The sequence below is a fragment of the Stegostoma tigrinum genome, chromosome 7, assembly GCF_030684315.1.
Source record: "Stegostoma tigrinum isolate sSteTig4 chromosome 7, sSteTig4.hap1, whole genome shotgun sequence".
Lineage (NCBI taxonomy): Eukaryota > Metazoa > Chordata > Chondrichthyes > Orectolobiformes > Stegostomatidae > Stegostoma > Stegostoma tigrinum.
Genome location: NC_081360.1, coordinates 58,135,170 through 58,151,446, shown reverse-complemented (window position 1 = coordinate 58,151,446; position 16,277 = coordinate 58,135,170). Strand labels below are relative to the sequence as shown.

Genomic DNA, 16,277 nt, shown 5'->3' with positions numbered 1-16,277 from the left:
ATACCTACGCAAGAATACTTAAAAACAAACTTAGCTATTCCTCTAGAACTTGAAATGGTACTGAACTAACTAATCTAGGGATAATGGGAACTGCAGATGCTGGAGAATCCAAGGTAACAAAAGTGTGGAGCTGGATGAACACAGCAGGCCAAGCAGCATCTCAGGAGCACAAAAGCTGACGTTTCGGGCCTAGATGAAGGGTCTAGGCCCGAAACGTCAGCTTTTGTGCTCCTGAGATGCTGCTTGGCCTGCTGTGTTCATCCAGCTCCACACTTTGTTAACTAATTAATCTACACTGTTGTTAGTGGCAAGTCATTGAAGCAATTTCCTGGCTGCTACAACTGTTTCACACATTCTTCTGAGAGAGGAAGGCAGGAGGATAAATTTTCCAGCTGTTGGTAGCTTTCCATTCATTACCAGTAGTGGGAAATTTACCTGTACCAAAAAACTAAGCCAGCTGTTGCTCAGTAGACAGTCTCAAAATGGTTTCCGAAAGTACCAAAACTGCTGGTAGCCAAAGAAAAATGTTACAGTATAAAACAAATTTCAAACAAGATGGGCAAGGAAGGAAAACAAAAAAGGTGCAGAAATATTTCTTACACTCAAAATGTAATTAGTATCGTAAAAAGGAAACACACAAATACAACTTAGAAAATGCCATCAAGTCAACATCTAAAGTAGCTAACAGTTTAAAAGGTACGGGTGCAAATTCTACTTCTAATGCTGACAAACATGCTGCACTTCTCCACTTGTCAGGTTAGGTATTTGACAAGTCTGAGACATTTCATTGCACAAAATAGATTAATGCTTTACAATAATGAATCTTACCAAATAGTTTAAAAGCGATTCTGCCAATTTCACAACTGTTTCTTCGGGGCCCTACTGAGATTTGTACTTTCTGGCACTAACATTAATTATGATCATTTAAAAAGATGAAATAAACAGCTTACATTGCAATTCCGCTTATAACATCTATGCTCCTGAACACAAATATTCAGAACATCCATTCTAAAAATACAATTTGCTTCACTGTATTTCTCCAGTAAACTTCAGAAATGCTAAGAGGAGACAGTTAGGAATAAGAACCAAAAAACCCAGCTCAAACAAATTAGATCTTGCAGTTCAGTCCTTGTTCTTAGTACAAACTGGACATAATGAGGCGCAGCACAGTAACACATTCATTTGGCTGACACTGCAGTTTTTAAATCATTTCTAAACTACAAAATGTAAAAAAGTTCAATTAAGTCAGTTACCTATAAAATGGAATTATCCAGAAAAATCACAAGAACAACTGAATTTTCTTACATTCAGCCTAGAGAACATCAATAATCAGGTAGAATCATAATTTCTGTACCTGTTCTTTAACTGAAGCCAAAATGGTTGTTGCTGTGGTCTCAGACTCCATGGCAGGATCAGTGGGACGTTCTCCCACATGGGCAGTAGCCCCTATTCCTTCAACAGGGATTTGTCATCAGGAGCTGACATGTCATCTAAATGTATGAAAAAAATTGAAAGCGGTCTGAATTAGCATTTTGGTACGGGAAATTAAAATCAATAACAAGAGAGAGGAAGGCATTCAACTTCATCCTCGTTATGCCTGTTCTGTAGTACTTATCCTGGAACCCAATTTATCACTTTTCTGCATGTGTCAACAGCAACTAGAAGTATCCAATTTTCAGGAGCCAAAGAACTAAAAAGATGTTGAAAGATTAGGTGAGTTAACAACGCAAGAATCATTTAATATTCACACAGCGTGAAGCAAGAGGTATAGCACCTGATTATCTACTTAGCACCTTGCAGGTTTCTGGGCACTGGGTTCAACACTTTCAGACTAAGCTTTTTTCTCCATTTTAGAAAAGGAGGCAATGGAGGAACGTCTCTCACCAAATCCAAAAAAATTTCCAACAAGCTATAAGTATTTGACTATCACTACAATTAGCTGCAGATTCATTTTGTAGCACAGAATGCAGCAGAACCAGGGAGAATAAAAGAACAGAGATAACAAAAAGTGTGAAGCTGGATGAACACAGCAGGCCAAGCAGCATCTCAGGAGCACAAAAGCTGACGTTTCGGGCCTAGACCCAGAGATATTGTATCCACTGCACCTGGTGTGGCTTCCTTTACATTGGGGAAACCAAGCAGAGGCTTGGGGACCGCTTTGCAGAACACCTCCGCTTGGTTTGCAATAAACAACTCCCCCTCCCATTCCTTAGACAACATGTCCATCATGGGCCTTCTGCAGTGCCACAATGATGCCACCCGAAGGTTGCAGGAACAGCAACTCATTCTGCTTGGGAACCCTGCAGCCCAATGGTATCAATGTGGACTTCACAAGCTTCAAAATCTTCCCTCCCCCACTGCATCCCAAAACCAGCCCAGCTCATCCCCTCCTCCCTAACCTGTTCTTCCTCTCACCTATCCCCTCCTCCCACCTCTAGCCACACCTCCATTTCCTACTGACTAACCTCATCCCACCTTGACCTGACTGTCCTCCCTGGACTGACCTATCTCCTCCACCATCCATCTTCGGTCCGCCTCCCCCTCTCTCCCTATTTCAGAACCCTCTCCCCAGCCCCCTCTCTGAAGAAGGGTCTAGGCCTGAGACGTCAGCTTTTGTGCTCCTGAGATGCTGCTTGGCCTGCTGTTTCCATCCAGCTTCACACTTTGTTGTCGTGGATTCTCCAGCATCTGCAGTTCCCATTATCTCAGAATAAAAGATCAGCACAGCATGTGAACAGGCCCTGCAGCCTACCATTACTACACTGACACTTGAAGCCTTTCTAAACTGTAACCCTTTTGCCACTTATCTAGTCAGACTGCTTCAATTTCCTGCCTATTCAGATTCTGTCACAATGTCTCTTAAACAATGCTACTGTATCTGTCTCCCCTGTCAGTACATTCCAGGTACTTAGCACACTAAGGAAACTTGCCTCTCATCTCCTTTAACCCGAAACCTATGTTCACTAATAATTGCCATTTCTACTGGGATGGTGGGTGGGGGCGAGGGTGTGTGCTGAGCTCCAACAAGCTAGGCAATATCCTCGTAAGCCATTTCTGTACCCTCTCCAAAGCTTCCACATCTTTTTGTTAGTGTGGTAACCAGAACGATAGAGTACAAAAATTCAAAAAAGAACATATAGGCCCAGAGCAACTGAGCAAGAGCTCTTCAAACAAGAATTCAAATTTAGGGTTAACAGATTAAAGTGCAACTGAACATTAGGTTGCAAAAAGAAAACAAGTTCGGATGCAGTTAAGGAAGAAAAAGGAAGAGAATATGTTCAATGGTGGCATCGCCCAGCTGGCAACAGAAATTGATGAGGATGATCTACTAAACAGAGGGGCTGCAGGGGTAAGAAAAGGGAGAAATCTTACTGTGGTTAATGGCTATTCCCATGAAATAGTGACTATAGTAGCTGAAGGGAAAAGAGAAGAGTTGAAGAAAATGGACCATATAAAGTCAAGAGCAGTCTTCAAAGTTTGAGGCTTGTGGAAAGAATAGAAAATTCTACCAATACACTCAAATGTATCAAAGGAGAAATAAAAAAGGAGATGGAGAGCAGAGGTGCATTCAAAAGGCAGGCAGTGCAAGGATCCATGCTGCTACCCACAGCACCACATTTCATTTTTGGTGAGTAGTTGTTCAATGCAAGAACTCAGCCACTGGCTGGTTCTCAGTTGACACAGGTGCTCAGACTTTCTTGGTGGGGAATGGCTATTGTAATAAAGTATATCTTTGAGTTTGGATTACAAAATAGAGGCACATGAACTTGGTTACTTTTGAACAGTTTTATTAAAAAAAACAGGTGGTCCTTCTGTGACAGTGACCCAAAGTTCCAGAAACCGGGGAAGCTCTACAGTGTTAACAGAAGTTAGATTTTAAACGGTCGTGGTTTATGGCAGCTGGGATAAAAGTTGAAGACCATCAGCTTGTCCTTTGTTCAGGATAACTAAGTATTAATTTAGCAAACCCAGAGTTTTAAACAGTCTGAAGGAGACTTGACAGAAGATCAGACTGCACTGCGGGATCTGGCTTATTCAGTAGTAATCAGCTGGGATCATAGCCATGTATAAAGAACTGAACACGTGTGAAGAAAAAGGAGGCAGTTATGGTCAGCAAATTGGAGACTTGAAGCTATCAGATGAGATGTATATGTAAACTGGAAGCAACTGGACAAGACAGAAAGAAGTTAGTTCAAGGAGACAGGAACAGTTGACAATAGATCCACCGAGTTGCTTCCATTTGTAGGTCTTGGAAGACGAAACAGATTATTCAAGGATGAAGGCTATGGAGGAAAGATTTCTAGGGGAGGTTATTTTCAGGGAGAATGGGGGTGATGGTGGCAGAAAGAATACAAACGTTTGAAGTGGTAATGGACACTTCGTGTACTGTCTCTAATAGGGGAGAGGTTCAAGTGCCAAATAATAACAGTAGGTTGCTGACAAACCTTATGGTTAGACCCGAGAGTTCAGTGAAATGCAGTAGTTTAGAAGAACTGAGACGAACACAGCAACTGAGATGTGACAACATGTCAGCAGTCCTCAGTTAAAACGAGGAAGGGAACAAGAGGCCAGTACGTGGTGACTCCACAATGGTGCATCCTTCACATGTAAAGGAAATCAAAGAAAGTTAGATTGCTGAATTCAGGTGGACAAAGAATGGAAAAGCCTTTAACCTAGCTCAATAACTGGGAAATGAATATGAGATTACTAATTAGACAAAGCACAGAATATCATATATGATATGATGAGGGTCAAAATCATTATCTTTTCCTGATTTCTTCATTTTTCTGCCTATGTATTCTAATATTTCACATTTTTTAATGTGTGTTTTAAGATGGCAGAGTAGTGACACTATGAAACACTTCTCACTTTGTAACAAGATACATGCGACAGTAAGTAAATCAAATATCACCTTGTTTACTCTTGGAATATCACTTGTAGTTTCGTTTGTGCAAGTGATTTAAGTGCAGAGTTTTTTTGCTGCACGCACAGCAATCTAATATAGCCGACTTGTGCATGACCTTTGGAGTTTCTGTGCAGCTTTAAAGTGAATATTACACCCAATGTATTTCAGAAAAGTAAACTTAATGCCAACTTGTTGGCTTTGGGACTTATTGATGTTATACTTTGTTTTAAAACAGACTGGCAAAGAGTCAGAAGTATATTAAATGATCAGGTAAATCATGGAAGAGAAATTTGTATTGTGTACTTTTATATGAATAAAAGTGCCAAGTTCCAAAAGTCACCCCGCAGTGCCCACAAATGACAGAAGTCATACATAAAAAAAGTTGAGACAATTAGAACAATAAACCCAGACAGTTGTAACATATTAGTCAAATGATCTCTCAGTTTTTGGTTCTAGGCTTGTTTTTCTTCTCTGCCTTGTCTCCCATCTTGTTTATTCTGGTCTATGTCCTAGATTTTCCAACTAACACCAATCTAAAAATCAGGATAACTCTGCTTTATTCTGGTTCTTACTAAATTAGCCCCTCATTCAGTTATGTTCAGCTTCATGGTTGGTGATCCTGCTTTTTCCGACAAACAGTAGTTTATACAGCTGTTGCTAATGTTACAATCTAAGTCTTACCCTTTGTGGTAACTATCTCAGCAAGCTTGTATATCCATGCTCTTATCTAATACATTACATTCCACTTTTATACTAGCAGTATCTCTCAACATCCTTCAAACTGTTAGCTTTTTGCTTCAGTGACTAGCTCCCAGATTCCAAGTCTTCCACTTTGCTACAGTATAACAAAAGGCAAATTCTTAATAAAGTTAAGTGTTGATTTTTAGTATTTTAACATTTTGTACTCTAGTTATTTCCTTAATATTACAAATGTTAGACTTTTCTTTTTGAAAACACCAAGAGATGACATCCAAAGTTGATGTGGGGTGGGGCGGAGCACAGGAGGATTACACAGCATGTACTAACAGCAGTGTGAACTGTAGCAAGAAGTGCAGTATGAAAGAAAGATTAGCTCATTAATTAATCTACACCTGAAAACAAGTGAATCAAGAAGAAAGGGAGGTATCAGACATGTGAATTAAGGAAAGCCAATAAAGATTTGCAGAAAGCAAGTCATTTTTAAACTCGGCTAAAGTTAAAACAAATGGTGGGGAGATGTAGGTGGACTGCAAAAACAAAAGAAGTTTCTTAAAATGCCATGTAATGGACTGCAAAGTTAAAGCCATGGATTAAATGGGATACTTGTGTGCATTGATCCATCTTACTGAAATTGTTCAAGCTCCAAAACAGCTTTGGCCGGGGGTTGGGGGGGGGGGGTTTAATTAAAAACAAGTTTAGGAGGAATATTTCAATTCATTTCCTAAGGAAGACTTACCAATACCAACGGCAGAGCTCACTGAAGGAACGGCAAAAATCAGCAGTATATCTCAAAGTAGCGTTGCTTAGGATGTGATTATGTTGGGCTCACCAACAGGGCAACCATAGAGAGCAAATAAATATGTTTAGACTAATTCAGAATGGAAGTTAAACATGGATGTTCAACATCAGCAGGTTTAGAATATTTAGCACGGCTTAGCACAAATGCAGGATGCTGCAAAAGAAAGTTTCAAAACAGCAGTCATATTCTATAAAGGAAATTTGAGACAAGATCCTTGGACGAGGTTGTTGGGCAGCTACTAGATTCAGCAGTCCTCAAGTCAAACAACTGCCAGTCGTCAAAACCTAAAGACTGAGTTCTCCAAGAGTTGTGAAAGTCACCAGGCTTCCTGAATGTGAATGCTGAGATTTAGGATGAGATGGATTGTGGTAAATATAATTATACATCATGTATAAATGTTAACTACTGGAAGAGGGCTTTACAGGGCGAAGAAGTGTTGTATGATGGTTCCAAAATGGTTAACGCTAGGGAATGCATGGAGTTCCACGCAGATGATTCCAACAGAATTTGGTGGCAAAAAAAGGGAGAACATCTTAGATTCTTGTAGGGTGAAGACCTACAGTTTCCCAATAGGCTGAGCAACAATGCTCAATTTACTATTAAGTTTAGTGAACTGCATGATAACCAGAGTACATTAAAAGGCAAGAGCTTCTTCAAGGAGACTCACTTGGCTTTTCTTCTACCACTATAAAGCAAGTTGGCCCTTTGATCCAAATAAGGAGGGGATGGTAGCAACAAACTACCTTGACCACAATGAATAAGACCACAACTTTTTGATCTGTATTGGTGGCCTTCACATTGAAGTGGTGCCCTAGAAAACCAAAAGCTTCAGCTGACAGTATGGAGTGTTGTGAAAATATCCCTACACACTAAGATGATATACCATAAACTGGAAAGGTAACTCACAGACAGTGATACTGCCAGCTATTGGCAACCTTTCACTCAGAAGCAAGTCGTAAGGTTACTATGCCAACCGGTCTGTAGAACACAGCAGTCGACTGAGGGACCAGAAATGACAGTGGCAAACCCAGCCCTGCTGATACAACAGAATCTCCCTTACTGCTTTTAGGACTAGTCAAAATTGGGACAGCTATCCCACAGATTAGTCAGGCAATAGTATGACAAGGTAAAACTCTCAGAATCATGGTTCATACACTATCACTATCCCTAGGCATGTTCTCACCCACCAGCAGGGCAGATTCAGATAATGGCAGAGTGATATAACAAGAACACTTTGGGATAAGCAACAAATGAGAACTCAGGTGTAGATAGTGGCATACTGACATGGATAGATGATTAAGAAATGAGGCACAAATAGGTCTATCAGGCTGGCAAGTCAAAATGGTTCAAGGATCAGTGCTGAGATCTCAACTATTGAAATTTTTTTAAAAATGTCTTGGATAAAAGCACAGCTGCCAAAAGATAGGCAAGTTGTGAAGGGGACATGAGAAGGGTACAAAAGAGATACAGCTAATTGAGTGGACAAAGAGGCGATTAGATATGAAATTGTATACTTTGGCAAGGAGAATAAAAAAACCAATTGTTGATAAGAAAAATGAGTTTGGGACTGCAGGAGAGATCTGGATGCCACTAATGCAGGAATCTCAACAGGATGGCATATAGGGTCAACAAGCAATTAGGAAAACTAATTAAAATATCATTTATAGTGAGGAGGAGTTGGAAACAAAAAAGGAAGTGATTTTTCTTCAATTATACAGAATATTAGTGAGACCAAATTTGAATACTGTGTATAGTATTGGTCTTACTATTTACAAGGAAGATCGTAAATGCTTTGGAGGCAGTTCAAATGGTTTCCCAGACCAATACGTAGAATGGGTAGGCTATTTTATGAGGAAAGGCTGGACAGGCTAGGCTTGAATTCACTGAAGTTTAAAACAGCAAGAGACAATTTGGAGGGATCCTGACAGACTGGTTGTGAAAATGATGCTTCTTCTTATGAAAGAGTCCAGAATGAAGAATCACCATTTAAAAAAATAAGGGGTCACACAATCAGAATGGTTAAAAAGGTTATTAGAGTAGTGGGATATGGATTTGAGGTTACAGTCAGATTAGCCATTATCTTACTAAATAGCTGAGGTGGCTGAGGGGACTGAATGGCATACTCCAGCTCTGCATATGTTTATATATGTGACAGAATATACTGACCACATGCAAAACTGTTCACAGAAGCAGTTGCTTCATTGCACTCAATTCACTATACTTTGTATTTGTCATCTCTGCAACAATTGAGGGTGGCATGGAGGCTCAGTGGTTAACCCTGCTGCCTCAGTGCCAGGGGCATGTTCAATTCCAGCCCTGGGCAACAATCTGTGTGGAGTTTGTACATTCTCCTTGGGTCTGCAGGGTTTCCTCCAGATGCCCTGGTTTCGTCCCACCATCCAAAAGGCGTGCAGGCTAGGTGGATTGGCCATGCTAAATTGCCTGGTGTTCAGGCGTGTGCAGATTAGGTGGATTATAGGGGGATGGGACTGGTTTGGATGCTCTGAGGATCAGTGTGGACTTGTTGGGCCAAAGGGCCTGTTGTTTCCACACTGTAGGGATTCTATGAATATGCCCGGCTTAAAAAAAAAGTGAGCCTGCTACAGGTAGTAGTCAGGAAGAATAAGTTCATACAATGGATATTTTGACCCAAGTGTCACTGAAAACTAAGTAACATTTACAGTGCTGTCACAAACAAAAAACCATGCTGTGTTTGCTGCATAGATTGAAAAACAAATATGAACAAATAGTATTAAATTGAGTCATGGTGCTTCACTGCTTAACTAAATTCTGTTATGTTTTGCCTCTTGTCCTTCACTTTTATGCTCTAAAATGAGGTGACATCATTGAAACAGGAGTGCAGGCCAGGTGGATACTCAGTGCACTGCTTCTTGTTGGGAAGAATAAAATAGTGGTACACGAAGCGGTCTTCCTTTGAAAAGGAGATTAGGAGACCTTTGTCTCAGTTAAGATCATTTGAGTACATCATTCTCTTTTAGAAAGTGGGAGAGGCTGGATCTTAAAACTTATTCTGAGCAGAGTTCTAAAATCACAGAATCCCCAGAGTGTGGAATCAAGCCCATCGAGTCCACTATGACCCTCTGAAAAGTATCCCACCCTTACTCTATCCCATAATCGTACATTTCCCATGGCTAATCCACCTAGCCTTTACATCCCTAGACACTGGGCAATTTTGCATGGCCAAAAATCAACCTCAGCTAACATTTTTGGACTGTGGGAGGAAACCTGCACAAACATGGGAGAATTTCTGTGAGGAGTTTGCACAGTCATCTGAGAGTGTGGTTGGGGTGTAGGGTGGGGGAGGTTGTGGAACATAGATGATGTGTGCGCGGTAAATTGTAGGTCCATTTAAACCATTACCAAGGAGCAGCTACATCAGCTCGATTAGCTTTTTAAAATCATCTAAATTTTTCTTGCATAACTTAACTGCAGTTGAACTTTCCAAATTCAGATTAAAACAGATGCTTTTAGAAAGAGGGTTTCAGACAGAGGGAATCATCCACTGGAATACTGAATTTCCTTAGTAATATCTTTGGGATATGTCAAAGATTTAATTGGCCCTCATGCACAACCCCATCTATACTGCCAAAACAAATATCTGGCTATTGGAAAATCTAGGCCATTAAGTCAGATCATTACTGAGTTTAAACAATTATCTGGTTGTCTGCTGGAAAATCATGCCTTATCTGTTTTAGCACAAGGTATTAAAAGTGTTACCCAAAGAGGAGTTCCAATTTTGGTAATATTCTTGAGATCAAATCAAAACACTTTACGTAAATACAATGTTTTAAAAAGGGGGCTGACTTAATGTTACCTGCTGCAATATTTTTTTTTAAAAAACCTTCTACCCCCAAGCCCATTCTCATTACTTACCCGATATTCAGCTGATCAGCATTCACATCAGGGCTTAGCTAGCAAACTCTGACTACATGCAGCAATCACCACGTCTTCATTCCATTCTGCCATCCTGGATGTTGCTTCCAGTAGCCTGGACCAGTTCACTTGTAACCACTGGTTTCGTTCTACCTTTGATAAACAATCATGACGTTTTTGGCTTCTTGTTCCAGTGTAATCAGGCTTTTCATTACCTCTTCATCCCACTGTCCCAGACATTTCCCTGTCACTTTCTCCCCTCAATCCCAAGAAGAAAAACAGAAACATCTACATCACTGCTGCAGACAGTCCATACTCTTAAGGTGATAGTAATTCTATTAGTCTAGTGCTAAAGCAGCTGCTTTGGTGCCAATTTTCTTCCAGCTCCTGCTTATACTACCACCTTTCAGGATCATTTGTGATCTCTTGCAGAAACTTCCAAGGGTCCCTCAAAACTGAAGGCACCATCATGAAATGGAAGTATGCATTCATATACTGCAAATTTGTCAATGCAAAGTTAAGACTGCTTTACTCCATTATTGAAATTCAAATCAGGGTCAGTGACCTGGACACCTTGAAGTTCATTTTTTAAACAAAAGAATACACATCCGACATAATACTGGAATTAGCCTGGGTTGAGATTCCAGGCTGCATTGGCATACTTATACCCAAGAAGCTTCATGCTATTCCAAGGCATAGAAGCTTGCTTATCCCTCAACATAAACATTCACTTGCTCCATTACTAACACGTAGTAGGAGCAATTCCATCTACATCATGCATGGCAGCAACTTGAAAGCACCTTCAAAAACAGGTCCAAACCCAATAACCCCACCAACTAGAAGGACAATGCGTGCATAAGAACATGTTCACCTGCAAGATCCCTTCCAAATATCATTTTACGATTGTGTTTCAAAACCATGGATCTTGCTTACCCTACCAAACTGCAGCTGCCCATCTGGTGTAGGTGTTAAAGAAACCAGCTTATCATTACCTTCAAGGGCTTTTATTGCCAGCCTCTCCACCTAACTCTGCAAAGAACATTCATGAGGTGTCAAGAAAGCACTCTATTATTTGAATAATACATGTGCAAGATTACAGGGGAAAGCAGCATTAAGTCTTATTGTTTACTTGGACAGCTAGTGCAGACACCCTGGGTTGAATGACCTCCTTTTGCACCGTAATAACCCTACGATTCTGCGAACAAAATAGTCATAGCAAAGGATTTGGCAAACAGTCTAACTACTTGCAAAAGTATTCCCCCCACCACATTGATTACAAACATTTTTGCCAATGCATTAGTATCATTTGGTTCTTGAACCTTCTACCACTGCAAACAGTTTTTTTTCCACCCACAGTTGAGATTCCTCTTTATTGAGGAACTCCAATTTCCTCAACCTTCTCGTCACTGAAGAATCACCATAGCTTCTCCAACCTATTTAGGTAGTTCAAAATTAAATTGCAGGAACCATTCTTGTGAATCTTAACTAAATCCTTTCAAATACTGTTGTTCCTGAAGTGCAGTGCCCAGGATACTCTACGTAAGACAGACAGCGTATGTTGTATGTCTGTCTATAACTTACATCATTCACCGCTCTCTCGCTCTCTCCCCGCCCCCGCCATGCCATCATCAGCATATACACCAACTCTTTCCTAGCGAAAATCAGGTCTGGAGAAGGGTCACAGGACCCAAAATGTAAACTGTACTTCCTACTTGAAATTCCCCTTCATTCTGAAGTTAACATGAATTACTGGAAGCATCAACTTTGTCTTACACACCAATGTACTGGGCTTCCCATCATTCAGGATGGGGTTGCATGTACAGCCACTTTCACAAACCTAGAGAAAGAAGCCACTTATGTGGGGTGGGGTGAGGCAGGATGGGATAGGTAGCAATTTATAACAGAGGGTCACCACATCTCCGATATGCAGTGGAGGTTGAGAAGTAGAGACCTTCCTGGTAACCTCAGCTGGTGTGGGAATTGAATCCATGCTGTTGATGTTACTTCACATTGCAAGCTAGCCCATCAACTGAGCTAACTAACTCCCTGTTCAAACAATATTGTGAATATTCTATATTCTTAAAAAAACTGTATTCATCAGTCAGTCACAAACACTTCAATTATGATGGATGGCCTGTTTCAGGCCTGGATTAGTAACTAGTCAAGTTACTAACACACAAGTTCAGCCACACAACTAGCTAAAGCTAACTTCTAAGTACTGAACCTCAGGAACATCTGAAAGTAAGTATATTAGTAATCTGGCCTTGAAAAGTCTGAAGCAGCACTAAACTTGAATTTTAGTTAAAGCATAATAACACATTCTAGTTCAGTGTTGAAATCTGGTATAATTTGCAGTTTTGCATATTGACAAGTGCCCAACTCATTGGTATGGCTTCCTTGGCATCCAGACAGAATGCAATTTGTAGAGCACTGCTTAGCAATTTGGCCTATCATCCATGCCTGTTGATGATCTGAGGATAAAGAGCTTTCACATTCTGAAAGCAGAACTTCCTCAATAACTTATTACCAAAACACAAATTTGGACAAGATATATTCTTCAATCTCTCATTTGATCAAGACTAGACACCTTACAGTGGCAACTAGTTCAATACAAACTTCCTTATGGATTGCAAGACAAAAATGTTGTGTGCAAGACAATGCTTACTGCTGAAATGTTTGCCAAATTCCTTTCATTAAATCATTTGATCCTTGTGACAAATAAATGGTGTTTCCACCTAGCAATGAGAACACTACACTCATTCACTTTAGGCAGTCACCCGAGAAAGTGGAAAGGTTCTTCCTGGATTTTGGGGGGGGGGGGGGGGGGGGGGGGGGGGTGGAAATCAATCAGAAAAGGGAAACAAAAAGGCAGCATTTTTCAATTGAGGACTATAGTACAGAATCTAACCAAATTCAAAGTGTGCAGTGTATAGCCATTCTGTAACTAGCTGTTTGTTCCAACAATGGGTGCACAAAGAGATTAATCTTTTCACTCTTACTAGAGATGCTATCTGACTTGGGAGCGTTTACTGCAATTTCATTTGTGTTCAATATTTAGCATCTACCAGTTTTTTTGCAGCAGCAGCTACACTGCTTCAGTTCCTACTCATTTGAAAGATCACAAAGTCTTGAACAATTAATTTCAACCTACAAGAGGTTAGTCCGTGCTAAGGTACATATGCTGGACCTGTGCATATCAAGTTAACGAAGAATGTATGCACTAATATCAAATAGGTGACCAAAGCTGCCTTCTGATCTGAAAAGCCTTTCACGACTGATCTTTCAATGGAAAGGTCTCTTTCATAAGTCAACCAAAGCTAGAGGACTGGGCTGGTACTGAAATCAAAATCACTGGAAGTCCATCTAAAATGTGAGAAATAATGTGACATCAAGGAACTTGAACTGCAAGTGATCAAAACAAACACCTACCAGAACCTAGTCCACACCAGAACAGGATTGTGGATTCTGCTAGATAGCAAGCGAAAAACAAACAAGGTCACACATTAAGGACCTAATTATCAAAGCTTAAGGAATCCTGACAAAAGTTAATCATTCTTCCTTCTAATCATAAAGCAGACAGTCATGGATGTTTATAAGCTGCTACAAGCTTTGTTAACCAGCACCTTAATCACCTAACCATTTATTAAAAATCTCAATAGCCATCATTACATGGAGATGGCAAAGCAGAAGAATGGTTGAGCAACTAGAGAACTGGGCATTGGTCTTTCATATTCACCAGGTATCTAGATTATGGTGCCAAACAGCCAAAACATATTCAGGGGAGTACCCGATTTAAGAATATCCAACTTATGAATGCAATCCCATAGTGAGGTAATTCTGAAGTCCTGACATATGAACCTTCCCTGTACTCACAAATGGCTGATGTTGCCCTACATTGTGTGATGTACGAGCAGATTCCAGTATGGGATCCATTCTACACAGGACTGCCCTTTTTTTCCATGATAGGAATGCCCATTAACACAATCTTCAAAAAGGAATTACTGTTCATCTACCCCCAAAAGGAATTTCTCCATTGAACAGGCCGAGTGATGCAGGACTTTTTAAAAAAAGGTGTTAATATTCGCTGATATAACAAGGTGTAGAGCTGGATGAACACAGCAGGCCAAGCAGAAGAGCAGGAAGGCTGACATTTCAGGTCTAGACCCTTCTTCAGAAAGACCTGAAACGCTAGCCTGCCTGCTCCTCTGATGCTGCTTGGCCTGCTGTGTTCATCCACCTCTACACCTTGTTGTCTCAGATTCTCCAGCATCTGCAGTTCCTACTACCTCATCCTTTTTTATCCTTCATTCAGTCAGTTGGGACAATGGTGAATCAATTCCACTCAAACTCCCTTCCAATATAGCTAATACATCTGAAAAACCAATCCATGCACACCATCTGTGGGGGAGGCCTACATGATGACCAAACAGCTCATCTTTGACAGGATAAAAGCAATGTTAGAAGATGCAGGACTTCAAGATGAAAAAACTACTGACAAGATCTTAAGCTCTCACTACCAACTTTATAGAAGTAACATTCCAGAAACAGTTGAAGAGAGTGGCACTTCCTTCATAAATGTAATTGATATGTCCTGGTCTGCTGAAAAACTTATCACCAAATCTTTCAAACATCATGTTATGCTGCAAATTCTAAGCACTGACACACCAAGTATCAGCATCCATCTTGATGGCAAGATTGACATTAACTGCAGCAATAACACCATACCCAACAGGATAAACATAGGCAAAAACTGCACACAGAAGGGGCTGCGGGCAATTACAAGAGCTGCATGCCCCAATTTATAAATTCATGCCTTTGGTCACTCTTCCATTCCTCCAAGTTTGAATGCTCAATTATGATAAAGACATCCTGATAAAGCTGCTGAGTTGCAACAGGCTTAGAGTGAAGCACCAATCTAGTAAGGTTCATGGAAGCTTGTTTGCTAAAGACAAAAGCAGAGACTCCACACCAAGCTGAGTGCCAATACTTTTTTGGGAGGGGGTACTGAAATTAAGTTGCGACAGGGTGGGATCCAGATAGAGAATGTTCAATGGGAGGAGATAAACGCCAGCAAGTGAGTCAAGACTGCACAGAAATTATTGACCATTTAAAGCACAAAAGCAGTTTGGTAAGAAAACAAAATAAAAAATGCTGGAGATGACAAGTCAGGCAGTATCCACTGAGAAAGCAAGCTAATGCTTTGTCAGAGCTCTAAAGAGTCATCCAGACGTGAAGTGTTGCAAACAAAAACAGAAGCTGCTGGAAAAGTTCAGCAGGTCTGGCAGCATCTGTGAAAAAAATGTTAACATTTCAGGCCCAGTGACCCTTCCTCAGATGTCAACTTTCTTTCTCTCCATGGATGCTGCTTGACCCACTGATCTCTAGTATTTGTTTACAGTATAGATTCCAGCATCTGCAGCAATTTGCCCCGAAGGAGTTCAGTCAGATGGTATTTATTTTGATGCAAGGAGTTTGACAAACAAGGCAGATGAATTCAAAGCACAAAGACGACAGTAGTATGATGTCATTACTGTCACAGACATGGTTGGTGTGGGAGAGGGGGTGGGGGGGTGGAGGCAACAGGATTAGCAGCTTAATATTCCAGGATACTGGGCCTTCATGTAAGGCAGGAAAGGAGGCACAAGACGACAGAATGTTGCAATGAACATATTATTACAGAAACAAGGAGGGGTGAAACATTAGAAGGCTCCCCAAATGAAATGGTGTGTTCAGAACTTAAAAGCCAAAAAGGAGCAAGCATATTGCTAGGATCGGATAAAAGGCCCCATAACACTCTCAGAACAGCAGATTTGTAGGTAAATTTAAGGCACGTGCATAAATAATAGGGTAGCAACAGTGGGGGATTTCATCTTGTCCAATAGTATTTAGGGTAGTCATAGCGTTACAGGTTGAGGGGGAAAGGAGGGTTTGTAAAATGATTCCAGACAAGTTATCAGCGGCACTGGCAATATTTTGAGG

At 40.7% G+C, this 16,277-nt stretch overlaps 1 protein-coding gene across 5 annotated transcripts in view; it reads right to left on the bottom strand.

The window, feature by feature from the left end:
• pkp4 (plakophilin 4) overlaps positions 1 to 16,277 on the bottom strand; it is a 191,169-nt gene that overhangs the window by 162,646 nt on the left and 12,246 nt on the right. For 3 of the 5 annotated variants that reach the window (XM_048534750.2, XM_048534754.2, XM_048534751.2), the window contains exon 2: positions 1,355 to 1,490. In XM_048534750.2, the coding sequence (XP_048390707.2) occupies positions 1,355 to 1,405 (51 nt within the window). In that variant the 5' untranslated portion in view covers positions 1,406 to 1,490. Of the gene's footprint in view, positions 1 to 1,354; positions 1,491 to 4,445; positions 4,529 to 10,298; positions 10,452 to 16,277 lie in introns of those variants that run through there. The other 2 variants (XM_048534752.2, XM_048534753.2) reach the window with 2 other exon arrangements.